The sequence below is a fragment of the Callospermophilus lateralis genome, chromosome 2, assembly GCF_048772815.1.
Source record: "Callospermophilus lateralis isolate mCalLat2 chromosome 2, mCalLat2.hap1, whole genome shotgun sequence".
Classification (NCBI taxonomy): Eukaryota; Metazoa; Chordata; class Mammalia; order Rodentia; family Sciuridae; genus Callospermophilus; species Callospermophilus lateralis.
The window spans coordinates 17,856,418-17,882,370 of NC_135306.1; the positions used below are offsets into that span (position 1 = coordinate 17,856,418).

At 43.2% G+C, this 25,953-nt stretch overlaps 1 protein-coding gene across 1 annotated transcript in view; it reads right to left on the bottom strand.

The window, feature by feature from the left end:
- The window catches only part of Pappa (pappalysin 1), a 226,608-nt gene extending 214,289 nt beyond the window's left edge, over nucleotides 1-12,319 (bottom strand). Inside the window, exon 1 of the mRNA XM_076843159.2 lies at nucleotides 11,899-12,319. Within this exon, the coding sequence (XP_076699274.2) occupies nucleotides 11,899-12,319 (421 nt within the window). The remainder of the gene's footprint in view (nucleotides 1-11,898) is intronic.
- Nucleotides 12,320-25,953: the final 13,634 nt, after the last annotated feature.

The window sequence follows — 25,953 nt, forward strand, 5'->3', positions numbered from 1 at the left end:
TTCCCCAGGAGTCTATTAATTGCTTAGTTATAGCTGTGACCATGATGTTACATATCTGTTTACCAGGCTGCTTCCGCCCCCATGACTGGTGCTCCTCAAGGGAGGGAACTGTGCCTTGTTCTTCTTTTTTAACCCCATTTCTTATCTCAAGGTTTGATATAAAAAGATGCTTCAAAACCTATGAAATAAATAAATGAATGGATGGAAAGGGAAGGAAGAAAGGGAGGAAGGGAGGAAGGGGGGAAGATTTTCCATTCCTAATAACATTCTATCTCCAACTGAACCTCACAGAATGTCCAAGACAGAGGTTTGACACCTAAGAAATGTTGAAGTTATTGAACAGCCACACCGTTTCTAATAAGCTCACTAATGTCAACCCATAACCATCCCACATCACAAAGGAAAAAAGTGATTTAGGAATCAAGAGACTTGAATTCCAGTTTCAATTTTGCTGCAAATTTGCCGCTTAATCTGACTCAAGTAAACTCAGCTTACTTAGTAAGCAAACTTAACTTGCTTGGACCTCGGTTTCCCCATTGGTAAACTGGGCAGATTTGATGAAGCTGCTTCTGTAACTTCAGATCTAGAATCTGGGAAAGGAGTGAGAAAGATACTATTTGTGTTTGCTTTAGCAACTCAGATCTAACCAGTTAAATGGAGCTGCTTAGTAAAGGAGTCATCCTGGGAGCTCACCAGAGGCTTTGCCAGGGTCTGATGGGCTCCAGTGACAGCCACATCACAAAGCAGCCCTGACATTCCAAAGTCAGTCTTCCACTCAGAATTCCATAGCTCATGCAGCCTGGCCCCCAACATACGTCCCAGATTTGCCTCATAATGTCAGAGGAAGACAATGTGCCTCCACTGAGCACATTTGGGGTAACATGCCCCAGGCTCTGAGTCTCTAAAGAGGAACCAAAAAAAAAAAAAACTTTTTGGCAGACACAGCATCTTTGAAATAAGCTATTTCCCCCAGTAGACTACTTCAAGGTGGGGAATGCTCTGGTGGATGTAAATGTTCTTTCTGTTCAAAAGTCACCTGCAAATAAAATACACAGTGCATAAAAGAGAGATTTCTCGGTTAATCATTTTACAGTCTTATAATATGCATTTGGATTTTTTCTCCCTTTACCCTCCCCTTCCTCCATCCTTCTCTTCCTTTCTTGTTTCTTTTGTTCACTCGATAAACGCTCTTTTTAAATATGTGCATTAGCCACTAGGGGCACTATTGTTCAGATTCCTTCATTCATTCACGTTGTTTTCTTTCCTGTATTTCACCCTATCACGGGACACTTACTGGGTTATCCAAGCAACATGGCAAGCCCTGGGAACAGACAGAGATAAACTAAGTTCAACTGGTCTGGATTTGAATTCCAGTTCCACCACCCATTCACTATGGGTCCTTTAGTAATTCATGGGACTTTCTAACTCAACTTCAGAGGGTATAAAGTGCAGCCCTCTGTACAGTACCAGCACATAGTAAGTGTTTATTATAAGCTAGTGCTTTTATTACTGTCATTACTGCTGCGAATGCGTATTCTCCCCCAAGGGTATAAAAACAGTGAACAGAGGATTCCAGATCCTGAGGTCACCAAAAAGTCTCACAAGATCAAGACAGAAAGGCCCCCATCAGGAAGGAGGGAAGTGGATGCAAACCCAAGCAGCAGATACCAGTGCTAGGACACTAGAGGCCCAGTGAGGTAGTGATAAAGGGGAGAGGGGAAATCTGAGCAGATTTAGGATTAGGTGCTGCAGTGCAGACAAAAAATAAATGCTTTGCCAAAGAGACCAGAATCTGAGAGGGGAAGACCAAGGCCAAAATGTGGCTTGGATTAGAAAGGCCACAATGTGAGCTGAGGAGGCCCTTAAATACGTTGCTCCCCTCCTCCCTCTGTTTTGTAAGACCAGATTTCTATTCCCTTCTGACTTCTTTGCTCAAGGGGAAATGGAATTAACCACTGTGTAATGTTTCTGACTGTGGCACACGCAATAGGTCATGTGCTTTGGTTACGTAATGCAACATGCCTGGGGTTCCTGGACTCTTTATCCCAGAATCATTAGATATTCAGCTGGTTCTCTTATCCATTCATCCATGCATTAAACAAAAACACATATATCTCTTTTATATGCCAGGCACTGTGCTAAAGACTGGAGAAGTTGAGATGGAGAACTCAATTAAATTAAATGTGATAAAGAATTAAATGTGATAAAGAATTCCAGGTGTTTTGATATAAGTATGCAGAAAGTATAATAAGACAGATGGATAAGAGAAGTGGGGAAATCAGTAATACTTTGGGAGGGTCAGGGAGGGATTCCCAGAAGAGAAGAAACGTGAGCAGAATCCTGTACAGGCTTAAGCATTCTTTAAATGGTACACGGGAATACCAGAGGAAGATGAGCCAAGTAAGTGACAATAAAAAGCCTTATGTATTTGGGAGAATTTCAAATAATTCATATGTCACTGAAGAGTCTTTAGCTAGAAGTAGAAGAGTCAGATTTGCATTTTAGAACAATCTGGCTGTCCAGTGTTGAAGGCTAAATTGAAGTGGGTAGAGGGGCTGAGGCTCAGAGATGTGGACATCACCATACCAGGGAATTAATCACAGAAAGGAAGGAAACGACTCAGATAATAAAATATTCAGAAAGAATGGATGGGATTTGAGAGCTGAGTAAATACTGAGGACAACATTCTAAAATTGGCAACACCAGCCAAGGTAAGGACACAAGGAACTTTGTAAGAAAGATGATTCAATTCAACTCAAACGTGTTGAGTTTGGAGGGCATGTAGATATTCCCAGTGGACAGCTGGATCTATGAATCTCCAGTTCAGCAGAATTTGGAGATAAATGGTATACCTCAGCAGAGACATGGTAATTAATTGATGGAAAGAACTCAGAAATAGGGGAGAAGCAGCCTGTGCCCTGGCCTAGGGTTTAGAAGACAAAGAGTCTCACCCAGATTGGTCACTGATGGACACTGATAGTCACTCTGCAAGCCCTTTCCTCACCAACCCTCAGTTCCACATCTATGACACACGTGGCTTAAACGAGTGCATCTAACTCTGGCACAGTTTCTTTGGTCTTACAGGGATTTTGCTTCCTAAGACTAAGTAACATTTGAAGTGTGGCCAGTCGACGAGACCTTAGAGAACCAGGTCTTTCTGGGATAAGAGTTGGCATGGGGGCCAACATTCATCTCCGGGCACTTTGCCCCTGAGGGTGACAGGCACAGACACCACCTAGTGGAGGAAAATGTGCCCAAAAGGAAGAAGAATGTATTGGTTGCTGATTTCACAATTTTGTCTTTGGACCATGCTGATCAGGATTACAGAACCTTAAAAGGCATCTACTAGAAGAGTATTTAGTACCCAGGCAGATAAACTGAAAACACTCCCATTTTTCAGATGAGGAAAATTGGCTCAGAGAGGGAAAGTGACTTGCCCCAAATCACACTAATGTAATGAAGGGCTGGGTCTAGAACGGATGTCCCCTAGTGTATAGAGCACTGAGCTGTCTTGAGATAGCTCCGCGTCTGCTCTTACATCTGTTCCCCAAGGCCACCTCTCAGGACAACCTTTCTGACCCCCCTATTCAAACCTTACTCCTCCTGAGTCCTTCTACCAAACAGTCCCTAGATAGGATTTTATTTTGCTGCATAAGCATTCACCTGGCGTTATGTGATATACAGGTGTACTTGTTTATAGTGTTTCCAACTCCCACACCAATCCCGTGCCCAGAATATAAACCCCCTTAGGATAAAAAGAGTTTTTAAAGTCTAAAACTTATCTAGCAAAAAGCAAAAAGCAGGAAATTAAAAGAAACCTGTTGAATACTTGTACAGGGAATAAACAAATTTAATTGTCCCTTGTTTTTATCTACTTCTTACATTTTTCTTTTATGAGCACACACATTGCTTTTGGAAAACAAAACATTAATCTATATACTGTGTTTGCCTCTCATTTTAATTTAATTTTTTTAACGTTAAGATACTAATAAATCTTTCCTGAGTAGAAAAGGAGGGAAAGGTAATTCCTGGCTTTACCTGAAGAGATAAGCATGTTTAATTCCTAGAGTTACGAAGAATTGGAAACTATGTATGGTAAGGGTCAGACACACATAGTACCAATGTGAGTTAACATTTGCTGAGTTACTCCATGCTCTAGATTCCATTACTAAGCATTTTCCACATGGAGGCCCAGTTAATCTTCAAAACAACCTCATGAAATAGGAACCAGTATCATCCGCACTTTACAGATGGGAAAAGTAGAGCCGGGAGATATTAAATAACTTGCTCAAGGTGGTGCCACCAGCAGGTGCAACAGTCAGGAAATCAAACCCAGGCAGTCTGACTCCTGAATTCTATGATCAAACACCACAAAACAGTTCCCCAATAAACATGTGCTTCTGCAATTCCTCCCCGCAGGGCTCTAGACAGCTTTCGAAGGCTCTAGAAGCTTCTCTGAATAGTTGGAGATGAAGAGAAATGAAAACCAGGTGTATGTGTGAGAAAGTATGTGTGTATGTGTGTGTGTTGTTATTGTTGATATTATTGCAGAACATCTTGGATTTTCATAAGGACCAGAAGATCTTACTGGGATTCTTACAGGCAGGGCTGAGGATGCTACATGTTTTACAATATATAGGGCAATGCCATATGGCAAAGGATTCTGTCACTCAAAAACTTGTTACCCAGCAAATCTCTGTGGCCCCTTCTGCCTGGCCCTCCTAAGCCTCCCTTTTTACTTTTCTTCCCTCCAGCTCTCTGAAGATGGACAGGTTAGCCCATCTGCAGGTGTACAGGATGGGAGGGGCTCCCAGTATGTGGAGCCTGGACTGTACCATGACTTTCAGTGAATCTTTGTGTGACCTTGCAGAAGTCCCTGACCCTCACCAAGCTTCAATCTCTGAATCTGCAAACACATCAGCTCACAAACCTGCAGTGATCTAAGATGTCACCTCCTCTTGAGGCTCTCAGGTACTCTTAATTTTTGTAATTTTTTTTATCATGACTATCTTTCATCACATGCCAAGAAAAAAAAAAAGCATAGACAAAAATGTATAAAAGTCCCAAGTCTCCATAACCTGGCTTTAAGGAATATAGTCAGTTTGCCAATCATTCTTTCACCTTCCTCACTCTTACCCCTAAACTCCTTTGTTTTTTTTTTCTGAAGCTTTTTGAAAAAAAAATAGATATATTTAACCCATTAATACTTTGATAAGCATTTATAACAAGTTAGAATCTTTTAAAACAACATGATAATCACAGCCATCAAAATGAGCTCAGCCCCTGCTCCCTCAAACTCCTTGAATAGAGGAATGTTTCTTCCAAAGGTAATTTTAAAGAATGACAATTTAAGCAAAATGAAGTGAAGGGAAAGTGGGGGAGGTAGAGGCTGGCTCTCTAGCCTCTCCCCTTCCCTGAGATTGTGGGGCACAGTGTAAAAGTCCCTATTCTTTTCCTACTTTTCCTTTTGCAGCCTGAGAACCCTGGGGCCCAGGCAGGAGCAGTAAGTAAGTTGTCAAGGTCATACAGCAGTAAGTGGCAGGGTTCGGCGGACTTGTAAAGTGCCAACATCAAAGGACTCCAGTGAGGTCACAGGCAAGAGAAGGTTTGCTAACTCGATCGCTATTTATCATCCCTGGTGTGAACCATGATAATAAAGGCACCTTTCTAGGAACGACCTTGACGGCACAACTCCCTCACATCTCACCTTCTGGCTCCTCCTCACTGTGCTGACATGTGCATGGGCTTCTGATCTCAGCTGAGAGCTTCCCCTGCCACGGTCACACCTGGTCCCTGGGAAAATAACCACACCTGAAAACCTCTCCCCAAGGCCTCAGGTCACACAGCCCAGAGGACATCAAGCCAGGACCTGAACTCTGACCTTCTGATCCTCAGTTTCAGGTCTTCAAATCACCCAAGAGGCCAAACCTTTCAAATCAGTTCTGAGTTACTGATGTCAGAATCTCAGTTGAACTTTTCCAGAAACTGCATCAAGGTATGAAGCCGAGTTCTCCATGCAGTAAGAGGAAGACAGGGAGGGAGAGGGAACTACATCCAAGAGAAGCTGCAGATGACCAGGGGCACACTGGAGGGATGCTGCCTTCACGAGTCCTACCTGGGGTCCTGGGATCTTCTCTCTTCCTTATCTGGCTTTAGAGTGACCCCAAGTCGAGGGGTTTTTAAATAACAGGACACACGCCGTCTCTCAGGACCAGCTCAGGGCAAAGTGGTGAATGCCTCAGAGCTGAGCTTCCCTTTTTAAACCCCTGGGCTTTACTTGAAATCCGGTGCAAGGAACTCAGTGTGTGACCCCCTGGCAGAGGAATTCATGCTTTCAAGAAGGTACTGGAAGGAGAGGGCATGGGCTGCCAGGGCCCACGGCACCCACACCTTGGGGTAAGCAAGGGGACCTCAAGATGGAAGAGAAGTTCTTGTTTATTGACAACTCAGAGCTGGGACAACTGGATTTCTCTGAAGTCTCAGTCAGTAACCAGCTCAGTGAACAGGTGATGTCACCTCCCCTTTGATTCTCACTTTTTCCACCTGTGCAACCAAGGCACACCAGACTAGATTTGTGATTCTCCTCAATGATAATCCTCCCACATTCCTGGAGAAAGCTTTGAGAAACACCAGTTCCCAGGTCAACCCTAGGCCATGACATCAGGATCCCTGGAGGGTAGCCTGGGCTGAGAGATGCTTTTAAAAGCTGTTGACTTTAATTGCAGCCAGGAATGGTATCTAATGGATCAAAAGATCTCCTAAGCCCCTTTAAGAGGGGTGGTCTGTGAATACTGTTAATGCTCCATGTCCTGGTCCTCAGCTTCCCCATTGCAGTGAGCCGCTTGATCAAGATGACTGCCAGGTCTAGGCCTGGGCTGGTGATTCCCCCCACACTCCTGAGTTCCCTGCCTCTGGACCTCAAGGTTGCCTGCCTCTGTGAAGAGGGTAATGGAAGGGTCTTCCCTAGGTTCTACAGTCTCCATCACCCCCATTTGCCCACTGAATGGCTGCACAGGAGAAAATGAGAGTTTGGAGAACACCTGGGGAAGGAAAAGAAAGCATGTGACTGTAGATCTGTGGCTTCTGTCTGTCTTTGGTTCCCGGTGCTACATGCTCTCCTTCAGTGGCACTGGTTTCCCCAGATATAGGACTCAGTGGTTCTGGGCCTTCTTTGGCTCTTACTAGCAAGAGGTTATCTCCATCAGGAAAAGGAAGGGATCACAGTGAAAAGAACAGATCTGAAGGAGTCTAACTGCTCTCCACATTCCATGTCTACTCTAGAAAGATTCCTCAGTAACTCAAGAAGAGGAGCCCTAAAAATGAGTCCTTCTTCCACAAGACCAAATTGACCAACTTGGAGAGAGGGATGTGGTTATAAACAAGATCCAGCCACCCTGACTAAATCCCTAATACAAGCTGGGACAAATATGTCTGCATATTTCTCATTGAAAGATGCTGAAATCATTATGCCCATGTTACAGAGGAGGAAAACAAGCAATAGGGAGATGAAATGACAACTGGATCACCCAGCAAGAATGGAAAGAGAAATTCCAAGCCTGGTCTACCAGATTATGTGATGTGAAAAGAAAAACAGATATGTTAAGTCAACTCCAAATTTTCAAGTGAGACTTATTCCTATTTCTCATCCTCTTTAATCTATAGATATGCCGTCAGCCCAGAAATGCCAAATGGAATGGAAATGTTCTGCAGCCGGGTTAAGGAAGGGTACTCAAGTCACTTCTCTGCTGACACAGGAAGCAAGCACTTGGAACTTGGGTTCACATGTGGGCCCTGCCCATTAGAGAGGACCTGTGGGACTTTCATCCAAGTCACTCCAACTCTCTGAGATGCAAACTCCTCTTTTATAAAGAAGGGGCAATGATGTCCATCTCCCAGGGTGGTCCTGAGGGTAAAAGGCTCTGGCAGAAGGCCATGCCCCCAGCAGAGTCTGCCACCCTGCAGGCACCCAGGAGAGGAGGTTTCCTTCTTGCCTCTAAAAATGCCAGGACTGAAATTTTTGAAAAATCACATCTACTAATAAGAATGAAATCTGTCAAGCACTTTCTACATGCCAAGTCTGATTCTAAGAATTTTCCACGCACAAGCTCACTTCAAGTTCATTCTTCTGCCCTAGGTGATAAGTGCCTACCCCACCTTTACTTTGTGGATGAGGAGGCTGAAGCCCCGAACAGTCAGCTGGCTTGCCCAAGGTCACACAGCTAGTCCAGGGCAAGGGTGGATTCCCCTGAAGGTGATCTGCCTGCTGAAACTGAGTTCTAACCACTCCGGTATTCCAAATGCCAGGTGAGATCACAGATGTTAAGGGAGAGCCATGTTAATGGATGAAGTTCATAAAACCTAGTGCAACTCTTTTTGAGAGGTGGAGTGAGAAGCATGAAGCAGGGGCTGCAGATGGGAGGGATGAAGACTCTGGAGGGAAACCAGCAAATTTAATCCATTCCAACAGTTCCAACAAGAGAAAAGGCAAGCCAAGGTGCTGGGTGGGAGGTAGGGAAATCCCTTTCTACTTCTGAGTAGGAATTCCAGGGAAGGGGAGTGGGACTGGGGCTGGGAGGCGGGCAACACTTGTGGGGTCCACATTTCACTTATCTAACAGGTTAGGAGAAACTTTAACAAGATTAACTGCTGCTCAGGGCCTCTGCTCCACGGAGCAAATTGAGTCTATTGTTTTCTTTCTCTTTCTTTCAGACTGGAGAGGTGTATGTGTGGGGGGCGCAGATGGGGATGAGGGACAGGGATCTGGATCCAGGATGGTGTGATACAAAAGCAAAAGGATGTGTCAGAAACAAGCTCCCAAGCCCAGGCCAACTTGAAAGGGAGCCCACAGTGCCAGCAGGAAGGCTGAAGGCTGCATCTGGGTGGTGGGTCTGTGCGGGGTGAGAGGAGATGGTGTTTATGAGCTATGTACTCTCAGCATGTAGGGGGCAAGGCTGAAAGTCACTGAAGAAGCTACTGAGGAGCTAGCTGTGCCAGCCAGCACCCAGCTGGTCCCTCTCTGTGTCTCTCCCTATCTGGCATAAAAGGTGACCGACGCTTGGGTAACCTCTGAGGACCCTTCTCACAGAATCCTTAAAGAATTCTTCAATCCTAAAGACCATTCATCATTAGTGGGTCCCTAGAGCATGCAAACAGGCTCTTTCAAACTTTGTTTTTGCCTGCATAAACCTTCATATATATATATATATATATATATATATATATATATATATATATATATATATATTTCCCCCTCTCCTTCCCTTTTAGAAAAACGAAAGGCATGTTTTCCAAGCTTCAGAAGCAAACTGCTCCTTCACTGTTTCCCCTGCCTCTCAGGAGAAGGCCTGGTGTCCCTGAAGTTTGAACCCAGGTGGAAATAGCACCCCAGGCCAGCAGATCAGGGAGCACCCCCAGCCTACCAGGAGTGGCAAGGGCTGCCCCTGGCAGACGACAGAACTGGTTAACAGCACCATAAAATTAGACCTTTATGAGACCCAATTGAATCCTGCAGCAAAGAGTGATGTAAGGCAGCTTGGCCTGACAGCAAGTCAGCAAGCAGCCCTCTGCCCGAAATAGCAGTGTAGTCCCTGCTGAGCGATGACTGCTCTCAAGATAGGTGACCAGGGATTCCTGCGAAAGTGGTGACGCCCAGCCAGAGAAAGCCAGCAGAGGTCAGGCAGCCAACTGGGCACCTGAGGTCCCTGCGCAAGGATGGACTTCCTGCACCCACCTGAGTGTCCAGCCTCTCCCAGCCCCAGCAGATACCCAGGAGGGAGCTGGAAAAGCACTTCTGTTTGCTTTTTAATTCAAGGAGAAGCAGGTTCTTTTTCCTCCAACAGTCTGTACCGTGTAGAGGATACTGCAGAAGGAGTCTTTTCTGGCTCTGGGCCAGGTGTTTACACACCGCCAAATCTGGCTCAGACTCAAGTAGGGGAGGGAAAAAAAAAATCCACCAGAATCCTCCGGAGAAAAGCTCCTGGCTTTCTGGGGCTACACACAGCAGTGCCTTTTTTTTTTTTTTTTTTTTTCCGTTTTGAGAGGAATGTTATTTCCACACATAAAATGGACCAGGCATTTTATACAAGCAATAATAGCTTAACGTCCTCCATCCAATTAAAGTATTTTACTGCAACAATCTTTGTGTGAAAGAGTGAATGAGTATCAAGAGTACGCATGTGAAGAGACCCTTGTCTGAGTTATAGACACATAAAGCAATCTCCCGTGGAATCCCAGGTGTGTATGTATTCAAATACCTATACCCCTTCACTTATGATACCTAAATAACTCTGGGTTCTCCTCTTCCGAGGGGAAATGCTTCAAATCACCGGTAGGACAGGTAAAGGCTCGGAAAAACCAGGTCTATTTTTTGTTTTGTTTTGATTTTTAAATCACCTCCAAGCAGCAGACTGCTTTTCATATGTATAAAAAAGGAGAAGTACACACCACATCCCTGAATTATCACTGTCGTCATTATTATTTTGAATACTGTCTCTTCTGTTCCATATTATATCCTGCTCTGGTTGACTAGGGGAGCTAAAAGCGAGTGAGCCCGGTTTCCTTCTCCTTTCTCGGGGGAAAAAAAAAGGAAAAATAGCAAGCGATGACGATGACGTCAGTTGTGTGTGTTGGGGGAGTCATTCTTGCTCTGGTTTGGTAGCTGGAAAGTACGGGCTTAGAGGGGACATCTTTTTGGTACAGCAACAGAGTTTGGGTTCCCTGAAGTGGACTTCATGGAAATAGGATCGTCAGCACATTGTCAGAAAAAGTCCAAGCCAAGGCGAGAAAGAAGCAGACTGTCCGAAGAGCTCTCCGAGCTTTCCCTTCTAAGAAAGTGTGTGTAAGGGGGTGGGATCGCAAAACGTCTCCACATGTTTGCTGGCTTGCAGCGAAGGGGGAACCCCTACTCTCACTTTAAGACGTCCCAGGACATGGCAAGAGTGTGCAGAAAGGGAATCTCCCAGACAGAAGAAGCAAAACTTTCATTCTCTCCTCCAGCGCCGCCCCCTCTACCCCCCACCCCCAGTTTTATTAAAGGCATTTCCACAGATTCATTTAGAGGGGGGGGAAATGAATGTTGGCGCATTTCTAAGGTTTGCAACCCTCGCTAAGTGTCCGGTTTCACTATGGGCTTTGCTGCGTAGGGGAGAGAGAGGGAGGGTTAGGAGGGAGAACTCAAATTCATTACGGGCTCATAAAAGTCCCAAATGAGAAAAGCGCCCCATTTCGCAGCGGGGTCTGGAGAAAACTGGCGGGGTGTGTGTTAGGAAGGTCTCTCCCCAATTCCGAGTGACAGGCAACGGGCTTTAAAAGCAAAGATATGGGAGGACAGTGCGTGGGGCTGCGGTGTGTGTTGGGGGACTTGGGGGAGAAGAGAGGTGGATCCCAGAGGCAGGTTTCAAACAGAGCGACTTTGGGGCACTTCGAGGACTTCTAAGTCTGTGGATCACAACAACATCGTCCCTGCCAGCTTCCAGGGTGAAGGGGCCAATCCAGGGGGCTACCTCCACCAAAAAGTCAGAGAAATCAAGGGTCCCCTAGCTTCCTTTTACATGCAACCCAATGGGGTCATCCTCCCCTCCCTCTCCAACCCAGACAGAGTCCGTCTGACAATGCACCGAACTGCTTCCGTGCGCTAGGCTCCCCGGGGACTAGCCCTCCCCGACTCAGGGTCTCCAGCCACCTGGAACGCTCCCCACTCTGCTCGCGGTGGCTGGGGGGCAGGCAGCGACACCTTCCCCGTGTGCCCATTCCTCAGATGGGACAAAGTGAGGCTCCCGAGGCGGCTGCCCCACAGACACACCCGCAAGCCCCCGACCCGCCCGCCACCCGCGTCCAGGCACCCGCGCGCTTCAAGGGCCACGGGGACGGTGCAGCGCCCGTCTGGGCGCCCTCGCCTACCTGTGATCACCGCCGGGGACCTCTGGCCCCCCTCCGCTCGCAGCCACACTTGCAGCGTGAACGCGTCCCGGGGCAGCTCGAGGTCGGCCCGGAGGCGCAGCTGCTCGCCGCGCCCGCTGAAATAGAGCGTCCGGCTCGGCGGGCTCGGCTCCTCGGCGGCGCCCCTCGCCTCCCGCTGCTGCCGCCGCCGGGGGACGCGCACGGCTTCCCAGGCACCGCCCGGCGGCGGCGGCGGCGGCGGCGGCGGCGAGGCGCGGCGGCCGCGGGCCGCCCGGGTGGCGCAGGTGGCCGGGCCGGCGGCGGGGCGCGGGGGGCGGCCGGCCCGCGGGTCTCTCCGGGCCCGGCGGGGGCGCTCGGCCAGCCCGCAGCCCAGCGCGGCGCTCAGCAGCCCCAGGCGCAGCACCCAACTCCAGAGCCGCATGTCCGACGGTCCCCCCCGCCCCCCCTTCGCCCCTGCACCGCCGCCCGGAGCTGCCAGCTTTGGGAGCCTCCGCGCCTCGACTTTCTTCTTGTTCACCCTTCTTGGGCGAGCCCCCCCTTCCACTTGCTTTTTTCTTTTCTTTCTCGCTTTCCTCCTCAAGGTGTGTGCTCCACTCCCCCCACCTTTGAAAAATACAGTCCAACTCCTCCTGGTTGGCAATTAATTTCTCTCCCCGCTCCTTTATCTGCCTTATTTCCCCCTCTAACAGCTGGTTACCTTCCTTCTTGTTTTATTTCATTTTATTTTGTATGATTTCTCGCTCTAAAAAAAAAAAAAAAAAAAAAAAAGCTCCTCTAAGACACTGATCCGCTGAATTCCCTCCCCCCCAAAAGATGCTCTAATTTATTTATTTTTTGCGTCCTTTATAACACAAGCCACAGCCCCCTTCTCCCCCCCAGTCCCCCCTCCCCTCCCTCCTTCTTCACAAAATGAAAGGAAAGAGGGGGAAAAAATCCCTCAGAAGATGAGTAAACAAGCGTAAGCTAATCTGCTCCCGAGCGCTCCACCTTCTCAATTGAATGAGTCCCTGTTAAAACTGCGGGGATCATGACTAATCAATCGGTTTGGAGAGGCCGAGCTACCCAGCCTTCCTCCACTTTGCCATTTGCCTCCTTTCCTTTGCTCCCGCTTCTCCCCCCCCCCACCTCTTTTTTTTTTTTTTTTTTAAAGAAGACAATCTTAAAGTAACAATTTAATAAATTCTGTACACACCCCCTTACGGTCCTCCCAGCTCTCCTCATTCCTGTTCAAAACACACATTCCTGTTTTTGTTTTGTTTTGCTTGTTTTTCCCCCCTTCTTCATCACTCCCCCTCCGCCCGCTCCCCAGATTTTTTTTTTTTTCCTCCTGGCGGGAGAAAAACCTATCTCTTCTCTCAGGATCCCCTTTGCACTTTGCTGGTAAACCTCATCCTTTTCCATAGTACATAAAGAGTCTTGAAACTTGATTCTCAAATTTAAAAATATTCTCCCCATCTTTCTCTTCTCCTCCCTTTTTCTTTCTCTCACCTCTCTCTCTCCCTCCCTCCCCCCCCCCGTCTCTCTCCTTCCTCTTACCTCTCTCTCCCTCACCCCCCTGTTCCATTCCTCTCTCTTCCTCTTCCTCTTCTCTCTTACCTTCCCAGTCTTTCCTCCCTTTTTCCTTCTCCCTCTCAGAATTTTCTTGAAGTTCCACAGTGTAGTGATGAAGGGCCCCCCTCTTCCCGGAGCCCCAAGAGTGGCCAGTTGTAGCTAACCCTAGTTGTTCCCAAATTCATCATGGAGTCATCAGAAGACAGCAGAGGGGACGGCATTTTCCGGGACATCTGTCTTTCAGAAGCTGTAGACCCAGCGAAACTGGGTCTCTGAATTCCCCTGAATACTCTTAAAAATATTCTGTTGGTGGTTAAGAATTATTTTAATATTATACAAACAACAAGAGCAAAACATTAGTTACCTAATTTCAACCTAAGCAATTCTGGTTCTCTGTTATTGTCCAAGTCACAGAAAAGGATCTGGCCATTTGCTGTTTTGTAAATCTGTTTTTGAACTGGGACATATATGTAATTTTTTTTTCTTTTTCCCCCCTCTTTATGGAACTCAAAAGCTCCCCCTTATGGCAAAATAGTTTCCTTCTTCTTCTTTTTTTTTTTTTCCCCTCCAAAGTGTTTAATAAGTCAAAATGAGTTAGCAGTGGTGGATCACAAATTATTAGTTACCAATCTGTCCAAATAATGTAGTGATAAAAATATGCTGTGTGAGGTTTGCATGTGGATAGCATACTGGAAACCTGATGTGAAATTAATGCCACTAATTTGTGACTTTCATCCCTATGGTGCGCCTGTCCTCAGGGCTGCTCCATATCCTTCCTGAGGTCTGGGATCATTGCTACATGCTTCAGGGAGAGAGAAAACCAGTGGAGAATGTGTGCTGGTAAAAGTATAAAGATTTGTAAGATGAGCAAACGACTCAGACATCCCCTCTATAAAAGCTGGAATGTGCTCTGTGGGAATCGTGGAACTATTCTGAAAACAGGAGATCCCAGATTCAGATCTTTCTGGTTTGGGAAGAACTTGCTATGTAATCTTAAGCTAAGAAGTTTGAACTCTAGTTCTCCGGTTATAAAATGAAAAATCACACTATTTTCTAAATGAGTTTTCAGAGGCTGGCTAGAAGAATAAAGGACCCTGGGTGCACAATGCTATGGATAAGGAATTCATCTTAGCAAATCTTTGACTTTCTGCTACTCCAGGTCACCTATAGAAGTTACAGGTTGTCTGTCATTCAATAAGAAAAGAGCTATGGTGAACTGCATAAACTATGTCATTCAAAATTTCCCTTCCTCTCCAATAGAAGTTGGAACATGCGTACAGATGGACTTCAGTGGTGGTCATTAAGCATTTGGAAGCTGTGTATCTTCAAGGGGGCTTTTAAGTCATTGTGTTCAATAGTTTTGAATATTCCTAGACTTTGGGGATTTCAACTGTCCAGCTAGGAGGGAAAACAGACACTCTCAGTTCTACTCCACTCTAGCTCCAGCACATACCCGAATCCTGCCCTTGAAGGAGTTCTTTCACTTCTCTACCCTTCCATTTCCTCACCTTTCAAATGGGAATATCTACTTCCCAAATTTATTTTGAGGACAGAATATGCTCTGGGACATGATACTCTGAAGTATAGAACTGGCATTTAAATATCATTTATTCCAGTCCTGTCAAGAACAAAGTTCCCTTTAGGTTCTTTATAGACAAACAAATATTGAAGAGGCCAACTTATGGTGGCAGAAAAAGGAAGGGACGAAACAGCCATATTTTAAAAGTTATTGAGCTCTTTGGCCTCATTCCCTAAATATACAGGGAGCATTTGGCAAAGCCTTTTGCTCATTTATTCATTGACTCTGCAATTATACTGTTTGGCTCCTCCTCTCTTGGAAGCCACTTTTATTCTTTATGTATGTGTTTTTGTATTTATTTATTTTTGATTGAGGTGCAAAGACTTAGATGAATCCTAACCTTTGGCTGGTAGCTCTTCCTAATCAATGACTTATGCATAACCTTTTTATGTATTAGTGTATAATATCATAATCTACCATGTGCTGCTATCCTTTTTTTAAAAAATTGCATCAATTGATCTTTCATGGACTTATTCCCTGTCTTTTCATCATTTGTAGTAGAGGAACAACAATTTGAGAGTCAGATGATTGCTGGGCAAAGTGGCACACACTTGTAATCCCAGCAGCTCCAGAGGCTGAGGCAGGAGGATTGCAAGTTCAAAGCCAGCCTCAGCAACTTAAGGAGACCTTAAGCAACTTAGTAAGACCCTGTCTCAGAATACAAAATAAAATAAAATGGGCTGGGAATGTAGCTCAGTGGTTAAGTGCTACTGGGTTCAATTTTGGGGAAAAGAAAGAAAGAGAGAGAGAGAGAGAAAAGAAAGAAAGAAAAAAAGGAGGCGATTCCCCATTTAATTCTGATTTGTGTGAGATCTTTGGATCTCACTTTGCTTTTATAAAGTGAAAGGGAAGGAATTTGAAGATTCCTAAGATCACTTCCAAATCTGAGCTAAAATGAAGCCTTTTGAAGTATGGCAACAGTACCCACATAGTTGTCCCGATTTGGGATTTGGGATTTGGGTCCCACCCACCCACTTCCACTCCTCCAGGACTTCCTTAAGTTTCTGGGGATTTATTTTTGTTCTTTATTTTTATCTTTTTTACCCTCTTCCTTCACTCTTAGGGTTTAGTCCTTCAACGCTTATTTTGTTTGGTAATAAGTGAAAGCAATGTATGGGGCCAGGGAGGGTATAAGATTCTACTGGAAGTTAGAAAAGTAACGTAAAAGCAGATCCCTAAAGATTGCGAAGGATAGGAATGGGTGAGGGTGGTTCAAAGTACACATTTCAGAGTCACCATGACCCGGGTTCCTATGACCTTCTGCAAGATGCTTAATTGTTCTGAGTCTCAGTGACCTTACCATGGAGTTGTCACTGAGATTAAATTAGTAGGCTACATGACAAAGTAGGTGCTCAATAGATGAGCACCCCCACCTTCCTCTCCACATAACTACATTTTATGGCCCTCTGGACTTTTTCTATCAGCTCTCTTCCAGAGCCAGAGCCCTATTTACTTTACTCCAGACCAGATAAATTATTCTCATCTCAGAATTCCTAGTGCAAGCCTTGTCTGTTAGGCAGAATCTGGAACTAAATGAGATAGGATCTTGCATTGTTCTTGGTGTCCTGTTTATGTCTTTCTTCCAAGATTAGAAAGCTCCAAAGGCCAATTCAGTCACCTGCTTAGAGAACCTTCCACCAACATCGCGGTCCCCCACCAGCCTGATGGGCTCCCCCTCTGGACTTTCATAGAACTGCCTCTGAATTTCTGTCAGCACATGCCCAAGACAAATCCTCATAGTGAGTTACATATCTATCTAGAGCTTGTTCACCTTTATGCAGTGCCAATCATGGTGTTTTAAGCATATTAGGTTCTGAATAAACACTTAATTTGAACACATTTTCTCCATCTCAAATTTCCTAGATGAAGCATCTGTGGACATTGACAGACAGTGATATTCATCTGCTGTTTAGGTCACTAGAAAGAATGTAGGTTTTGGAGTAGAACAATTTGGGTTCGAATTCTATTTTTGCGGAATACCGATTCTAATAACAGCTTACATTTACTGAATGTGCAGTAAGTTCCAAGCAATATTTAAGTGCTTTTTATTGGAACAGTCCCTTTGAATCCTTATAAAAAGCCTACAGAGATCTCATTATCATCCCATTTTACAGGAGTTAAAAAAAATCTGAATTAGAGAGATTAAATAAATAGTGGAGAATCCAGCCAATCCAGAGTTAGCCCTCTGCACGTTAGATCCAGGAGCAAGAAAAAGTCCCTGAAGCTTTTGAATCTCATTTTTCATTTTTATATATTTCATAGTTATCTGGGAGATTTAATAAGACAATGGATATCATGTTGCTCCCAACAAGCATACATGCCAGTGAGCATTGGATAAACATCAGCCTCTTTGCTTCCTCCTGAAGAACTGTAATTGTAGGAATGTAACATATATACTAGAATCAACAATTGTGATAATCAAGCCAGCAGTACAATAATGTCACTTATCAAGCATCTACTGTGTGTTAGACACAGTGCTAAGTTTTTAGGTTTCACAAGAGGTAGATTTGAACTCAGGTTATCTAAATTGCTCAGAAGTTTTCTATATTCTATATTCTTAAGTCATTTAAAAAAAAGTTTATTCACAGCCCAGAGTATATTTGAGCATCTCCAAGAACCTTCTGAAAAGTAAATCCATGATTTAATAATTGCTCTTCTGAGTCCAGGGACAGAGATTAAGAGAGCTGGTAAACACATGTTTTGCCAGAGGTGAAGGCAGGGTAGTGGAAGTAAAGGTCCCTTTGAAAGTAGAACCCACAAGGTCTGGGATTTGTGAACCTTTTGTATTTGTGATTCTGGCACCAGTTGGAGTCCTCTCTTAGTCTTCCTGACTAAAAAGCTGAAACAGAAACTTCTAGATGCGAACCATTGTCCTTTGACTCAAGTCAAAGAGCCACCTTTTGTTTATCTCCGGTACCCAGAACATTTCTTTTGCATTCTTTTTTCTTTCTCTTGTAAGACTTTTCAAAAGTGTGTCAGTTGAAGATGGACACTGCATGTTTTTCTCTTTAATTTGTAGAAAACACATAATTTTGTGGATTCTGTTATTTGTATCTTCTTAGTAATAATAATTAACTATAACTTATTAGGACGGGGCGATCCTGATTACATAAGTTATTTCATTTAATCCTTAGAGCTATCATCTGTAGTTTTTATTATTTTATTTTGCATATGCAACATAAATGAAGATTAGAATAACGGAGATTTTTTAAAATGTTGGCTGGGTTCTATGATGCCGTAAAACCCAAGATCATTTTACACCAAAGGCCACATTCTTGACTCTTTGGCTGACCTACCTCTAATCCGCCTTTAATCTTTCTATTGTTTTAAATTGGAAATGGGAAAATATCCCCAAAGTCTTGTGGAAGTAGAAGCTTTGTGAGAAATCAGAAATGAGCAATGGTGGGCGTTCTCTCCATTGGGTATGTTTTGCCTTGTTTTGTTGACCAGAAAACAAAACCTTTGATAACTCCTTCCGCTTAATTCCAGGACAAATGTATCTTGTGGCTTACTTGAGAAGAGGCCTTGAGTCACATAATGGACAATGCTTTCAACTCTTTTTTTTTTCTTCCAGAAATTGCAGAATCACTGTCCAATTGGCCACTTTTTATATCAACAGAGATTGAAAGCATGCAATTCCTTGCTGTCTGGTGAAGACCTCTCCAGGAGAAGCTAATCCAGCAGTGCTTTCTGATGAATTCCTTCTATGCCAATTAACCACAGCAGGACTGACTCCTTTGCTCCTTCTGATCCTGTATGCATGGACTGATCCTGTATCTCTCTTCATCAATTCAGTTAGGTTGGTTTTGCTCTGATAGAAAGGGGTGTGATTTACCACAAACCACCTAGTTGTGAGATCCATGTCCAAATCAGAGCACTAACTGACGTACTTTTACTCCAATCTAGTGCAGATGTCACTTCTCCATAACACTGGTGAAACCAACTTTAAAACAAATCATTCTTAGAGGACTATTTAGCTGCTCTGTTTTTTACTGTTGGATTTATGTGCCTCTCTTTCTTTATGTGCTGGGCTTTAAGTTTCTTGGAGATGAGGCCTGTGACCTGTGTCTTTTTTTTTTTTTTTTTTAATTCCTTTGGAGTTTATTCTCTATGTTTTATGCTGCATACAAGCTCAGTGCAAATTTGATAACCCCCATGAGTCTTCCATAAACCTTAACTATGTGACTTCCAGAAAACATGCTGTGCTCTTCTCCCAGATCACCTTAGATTGGGTCCTTTGAATTCTTAAAATCTAGATGAAGAAAGCCATGTCTCTGTCAGGATGTACTCTCATTCCCTGTGGCCACTGAAGCTAATCTCTCCCTCTGTGGTATTCTCTTCATGCTATCCCCAAGTCCCTCAAGCCAGCCCAAGAGTATTCAGCCTTACTTTACCACCCTTCATCTGCACCTAGTCTTAGCGGAGTGGCATTGGGGAAGATGTTAGTATATGCTAACCCAGCCCATTGTCATTTTAAAAAAATAAAAAGTACTTTACAACCTCTACAATCTAACACTCTCTCTCTATAAAGACCCACAGTAAGGAAAGGTCTTTCCTGAAGTCACACTCCAAACCACTCTATAGTAAGAATTCCCTAATTTTGTATTGATCAAACTAATACACTTTCTACCAAAATGTGCTTCTGTTAATGCAAATGATGATAATGTATTGATTTATTTCAACAATTCTTTATCATTTTTCTGTTATGTGCATAACACTTTGCTACAGTCCGGATATCTGTCTATCATGACTTTTCACTCTTAGGTTATCATTCTTGTTATAATTATCATTACTAATAGTTCACCATGATTATTTACTAGACTTATAGATTATATTATTTGACACTTATAATAACCTCAATGGCAGGTAACATGACTGTGTCTGTTTTACAGAGGAGAAAAATAACTTCAGAGCACTATATGAATTTGTAACAACAAAAGACCAGGTGCAACTGGCTCTAAAACCTATATTTTTGAATTTCAGGATAAATCATAATAATAAATGTTCTTTTTAGATGACTTGAGATTCACCATGCCATGCATCCTAACCAGTGCTTACATTTGTTGATACACAGAACTAGCAATGGCTTTTCCTCCACAAGGGGGTCAATAGGCAATGCTATTGATATGAACGTTGAGAAAGAAGACCACTTAATTCTGGTAGAGTACAGATCCTAGACTATTCAAACCACATTTAAAAGCAATAATTTTTATTTATTTATTCATTTATTTGTTTATTTTGTTTGTGCTGGTAATTGAACACCCAGGGCCTCATGTTTATTAGACAATCACTTTACCACTGAGCTATAGCCCCGACACCTGGTGATGGAACCCAGGGCCTCACACTTGCAAAACAGTGCTCTACTACTGAGCTACCTGGAAAAAACATCAAACGCCATTTTTCTCTTTCATTTTTTCTTTTTTTGGTGGTGTTGGGAACTGAACTACACAAGGCCTTATTCAACTTAGGCCTTAGGCATAAGCTTTACCACTAAGCTCATCACCCGACTCCTAGAAACTAATTTAAAATTAGTTAAATAATAATAATACTAACAACAACAACCTCAGACAATGGCCCTAGCATATTGGAAATGTTTTGTGCTTCTCAAAAGAAAGGGACATTTAGGCTTACTGTGAAATGTCATGTTGAGAAATGACCAGCTCATACTTGGATCTGCTCTGATAGTGTTTAATAAGTGCTAGACTAATTGATGAATTCTTTGTTTTTAATTATTTTTAATTTGTTTTAATTAGTTATACATAGCGGTAGGATGCATTTATGCACTTTGATATATCATACATAGATGGGACATAATTTCTCATTTTTCTGAATGTACATGGTGTAGAATCACATTGATCATGCAGTCACATATATACATAAAGTATATATGTCTGTTTTGTTCTACTATCCTTCCTATCTCCATATCCCCATTCCTCCCCTCCCTTCACTTCCCTCTACCTATCTAAGGTAATGCTATTCTTCTCTAGCACCCTGCCCCCCTTATTGTGAATTAGCACCTGCATATTAGAGAACACTGTTTTGGGCGGATTGGCTTATTTTACTTACTGTGATATTTTCCAACTTCATCCATTTGCTGGAAAATGCCATAATTTCATTTTTTTGAGAGAGAGAGAGAGAGAATTTTTTTAATATTTATTTTTCAGTTTTCAGTGGACACAACATCTTTATTTTATTTTATGTGGTGCTGAGGATCCAACCCAGCACCCCATGCATGCCATGCGAGTGTGTTACCACTTGAGCCACATCCCCAGCCCAATTTCATTCTTCTTTAAAGTTGAGTAATAGTCCATTGAATATACATACCACATTTTCTTTATTCATTCATCTATTGAAGGACGTCTAGGATGGTTCCATATTTTAGCTATTGTGAGTTGAGCTGCTATAAACATTGACATGGCTGCATTACTGTAGTATGCTGATTTTAAGTCCTTTGAATATGAACTTAGAAGTGGGATAGCTGGGTCAAATGGTGGTTCCATCCCAAGTTTTCTGAAGAATCTCCATAATGCTTTACATAGTAGTTGTACCAATTTGCAGTCTCACGAGCAATGTATGAGTGTACCTTTTTCCCCACATCCTTGCCAACATTTATCGTTGCCTGTATTCTTGATGATTCCCATTCTTCCTGGAGTGAGATGAAATCTTATGTATTTTTTTATTTGCATTTCTCTAATTGCCAGGGATGTTGAATACTTTTTCATAAATTTGTTGATGGATTGTATTTCTTCTTCTATGAAGTATCTGTTCAGTTCCTTAGAATTCTTGTAGGACCCAAGAGTCCAGATTCTGTTCTTACTTCTGCTATTTAATTCCTGTGTTACTTTCTCTTTGATAATCTGTCAAAACTTCAGAGGTAGAAAATTGTCTAGCTGTTGTTCTGATGACTCTCAGGTATTCTCTGATAAGACTATTGCTTAACACCAATGGCCATTCTGTTCTGAAGGGTCAGTGTGCTTTCTGCTTGATTGGTATCGTTAAATAGGTATAACCCATATTTAATGATTCTGAACATTACCCCGGTTCATGCACAATGTCACATTTTATTTTACACAATATTCACCATTCAGAGGGGGGAGAATAAACCCTATCACCTTAGAAAGAAAAGTGGGAAAGCCTCTGAGTGACTGACCAGCCCAAGTTAGCATCTTCATGTACAGCTAGTTAATGAACTCCTAAAGCACTGATAGAAAGAAGTCAGAAGGGCCCAATCTTGCCCCACACTGGTTAGATTGGAATCCTGGTTATATGACCAAGTGCAGGAGACTTAACTGGCTTAGTTCATTCAGTGGTAAAATGAGTACTGCAACACCAAGATCTGTATTTTAGGTTTTCTACAAGGATTAGATGAGTGGAGATATACTAAATATATGGGGCTTACCTAAATGTTCAAAAAATGTTCAATTAATTGTGAGATATTTTTATTATTTGTATTTATGAATAAAATGATTTTCCTTATAAATAAATATAACAAAATATGTATATTTAATATTGTTTTTTCTACTCCTTAGTCGCCTCCTTATGTAGAAATCAATGTAGCTTTCTTTTATTGATTAAGAAGTATTTATCAATCACCCACTGGGTACTAGGCATAAGGTTAAGAGCCAAGGATTAGGTAGGACTCATGACTTCATGAGCTCAGCTGTCTAGTAATACCCATGAACCCTTGGTAAGAATCTGTAAGGCTGCGTAATGTGTTAAAATAATTAGTCCTCACAATAAAGACTTGAATTTGTGTCCTCACTTTGCAGAGGAAAAAACTGACCCAGAGAGGAAAACTAACAAGTATTATAATTGAGTGGTTAAGACGGTATACACTGGGAGAACTCTGGGAAGAGAGATTGAGAGAGCCTGGGGCAAGCAAAAGGAAATGAATCAGCTGGGCACAGTGGCACGTGCTGTAATCTCAGGGAGGCTGAAGCAGGAGGATCTCGGTTTCAAATCTAGCCTCAGCAACTTCGAGGCAATAAGCAACTCAGTGAGACCCTGTCTCAAATTCAAAATAGGGCTGGGGGTGTGGCTCAGTGACTGAGTGACCCTGAGTTTAAACCCTGATACCAAAAAAAAAAAAAAAAAAAGAAAGAAAGAAAAATGAATCAAGGAAAGATTTACATGGCCTATGTTGTTCATCTTTCATTTTCACAACAGCGTATAGTTGTCCTTCTGTGTCCACAAGGGTTTGATTCCATGACTCCCCTTGACCCCCAGATACTAAAATCTATGGCTGCTTGCTCATGTCTCTCTATATAAAGTGAGATGGTATGTGCATAGAACCTATGCAATATCCTCTTGTATATTTGAATCATCTCTAGGTGACTTACAATACTAAATTTAACATAAATTTCTATATAAATAGTTGTTATACTGCATTAAGAAATAGTGTAGAAAAAAATCTGTATGTATTCATACTTACATGGTATGGGCTAACTGCATGGTATAGGATCAGGATTGGCTGAATCTGTTCATAAAGCAGTGCTCATTGATACAGAATGCTGATTGAACATTAATGGCTGAATTTACTGATTTAACAAAAAGAGAAAAATATGCAGGATTAGTTAGCAACACAGACTCCTTCTGTATACCAGATACTTTACAGTTGGCCCAAGGCTCTCTTCCCTTATCTCATTCAAAAATCAGGACCTCCCTCCAGGGGGTGAAACGTGGAACCTTTACTGGCTCCACTTTAGAGATGAGGATCTTGGATCTCAGGGGTGTAGTGTCTAACCTAGAGCAAAGCAGGCAAGAGGTTGTGGATCTGAGTTACCCACGACTCATTTCTCACAAGTCTTCTCCATCCTGTTTGGGTATTGCAGATTCACACAGTGACAGTGACAGTGGTGGTGAGGTGGTGGTGATGACAAAGGAACTAAGATTCTACGGTGCTTGCTAAAACAACGAGATCACCAAGCTTAAACACATCGGCTCTTCCCGATACTCATTGGGAATAATGTGGTTCTTGGCCACACTTTCTGGATGGGGAGCCTGAGGCATACCAGCAGAGGCCAGGGGTGTGAGGATTCCACCTAAAGCCATTTGATACACAGATTTCGTTTTTAACTAGTCTTCACCAACACCTCTCTTTTCAGTCATCAGAAAGCAGAAAACAGACCCACCTTACCTCAACCTCAAGGCTGACTCCTAAGGAGAACTTTCTTAAACCACCAAGCAGCTGCCCTGCCATTTTCCTCCTGCCAACTGCTCTATCACCTGTACCTCAGTTTCACCCTCTGGGAAATGGAAACAACTCCTTTGGAGTCTGGCCCCCCAAATGGTATGTTCCCATAGAGCCCAAGCACCTGCACAAAGGAGCCTTGGCTCAAGAGCAGCCCCTTGGCTTTGCCATCTTATGCAAATGTCTCCTTCAGCCAAATGGGATGTGAGGACCTGGGAAAGACATTTGGTGTCTTAGAAACTGGCTTGGGGGCACAACAAGTGTCTATATCCTGGCTCTGTCACTTACGAGATATATGCCCCTGGGTAAATGACCTCAGCTCTCTCTTGGCCTCCATTTCCTCATCTGTAAATAGGCTTAAAATCACCTACTTTGCAGGGTTATTGTGAGGCATGAATAAGATAGTGCAGTAAAGCCCCTGGCACCCTGCCTACCCCAGAGTACGTGCTCAGAGAAGTGGCTGTCTGCATTCTGTGTCTGTGTCTCATGCCACACCCAATCCACTACCAAGGTGCAAAACCCGTGAATGATAGAGAGTTACACAACCTTACAGGAGCAATTCCAACCACAGAGACTTGTTCCAAGGGATCCAATGCTATCCAAATGGACTCATTCATCCTCAGTTTATTTTTCATAAGGGAAAAAGAGAAATGACATGGTCTATTTTAATTGAACTTCTCTCTCTTTTTTCTCCTGTCCTTTCCTCCCCCCCCCCTTCCTTCTTTAAATGTAAATTGCAGACTCCTTGGGTCCAGGGAAGGCAACCTAAGGGAAGTATCATGTGGATAAATATGTCAGTTTTTTTTTTCAAGCTGTTATTTTCTCTGGGCCATATCATGTGTGTCTGTCATATCAGGCAAGTGGCAATGAAGTTGAGACATCCCCTCAATAAGTAGACTTGATTTATGAACTTGATTTATCCACTGACAAAGGCTGGCAAACTTCATGCTCCAGTATTGGCCAGGGTTTTGGCATTCCGCTCTCCTCTAAGTACAGGTTTGACCTTTTCTCCTGATTCTAGGGAGCCTTAATATATTGCTAATGGTAATGAAATCTTTGAAATAGGTGCTGACATTCAGATCTGAGGAATGAAACACTGCTTACTTGGGACCATTGACAAGGAGATCAGTCACTTAAGAGCTCTAAGACTCAAAGGTCTGTCCTTTCCTTTCCTTCCTTCCTTCCTTCCTTCCTTTCCTTCCTCTTATATAACATACTAACTAATATAGATACAAATCACAGCCTCAGGAATAAGGAGAACTGGGTTTCCAAACAGACCTAGTAAATGGGAGTCGTGGGACACAGACGTAACTATTTATCTTCAAACAAATGACAAAAATTAATCCCACATTTACTGAGCACGCACTTTATGTCAGATATCATTCTGTAAACTTTACAATCATTATAACTTCAAGTCATGCAACCAGTATTTGTCAGATGAGGACTCAACCATGGCTAGCTTCTTCTCTTTACCTATTGAGACACAGAATGTACAGACCTTCAATCTTCTAAACAGAATGTACTGGTTAATTATTATTATTATTATCTGTCAGCACTAGCAATCTAAGTACTGATGCAGGTCACAACAGCAGCTGGACCTTTTAAGGACAATGAATGTAGTCAAGTTGATAACTTGCAGTCACAGTAGCTGTGTAACGAGTGTTTTCTGCAGCCTACTTGACATGATTGTCATTCTTGGGAATATTATCAATCCTTTAGTGAATATTAAATATCC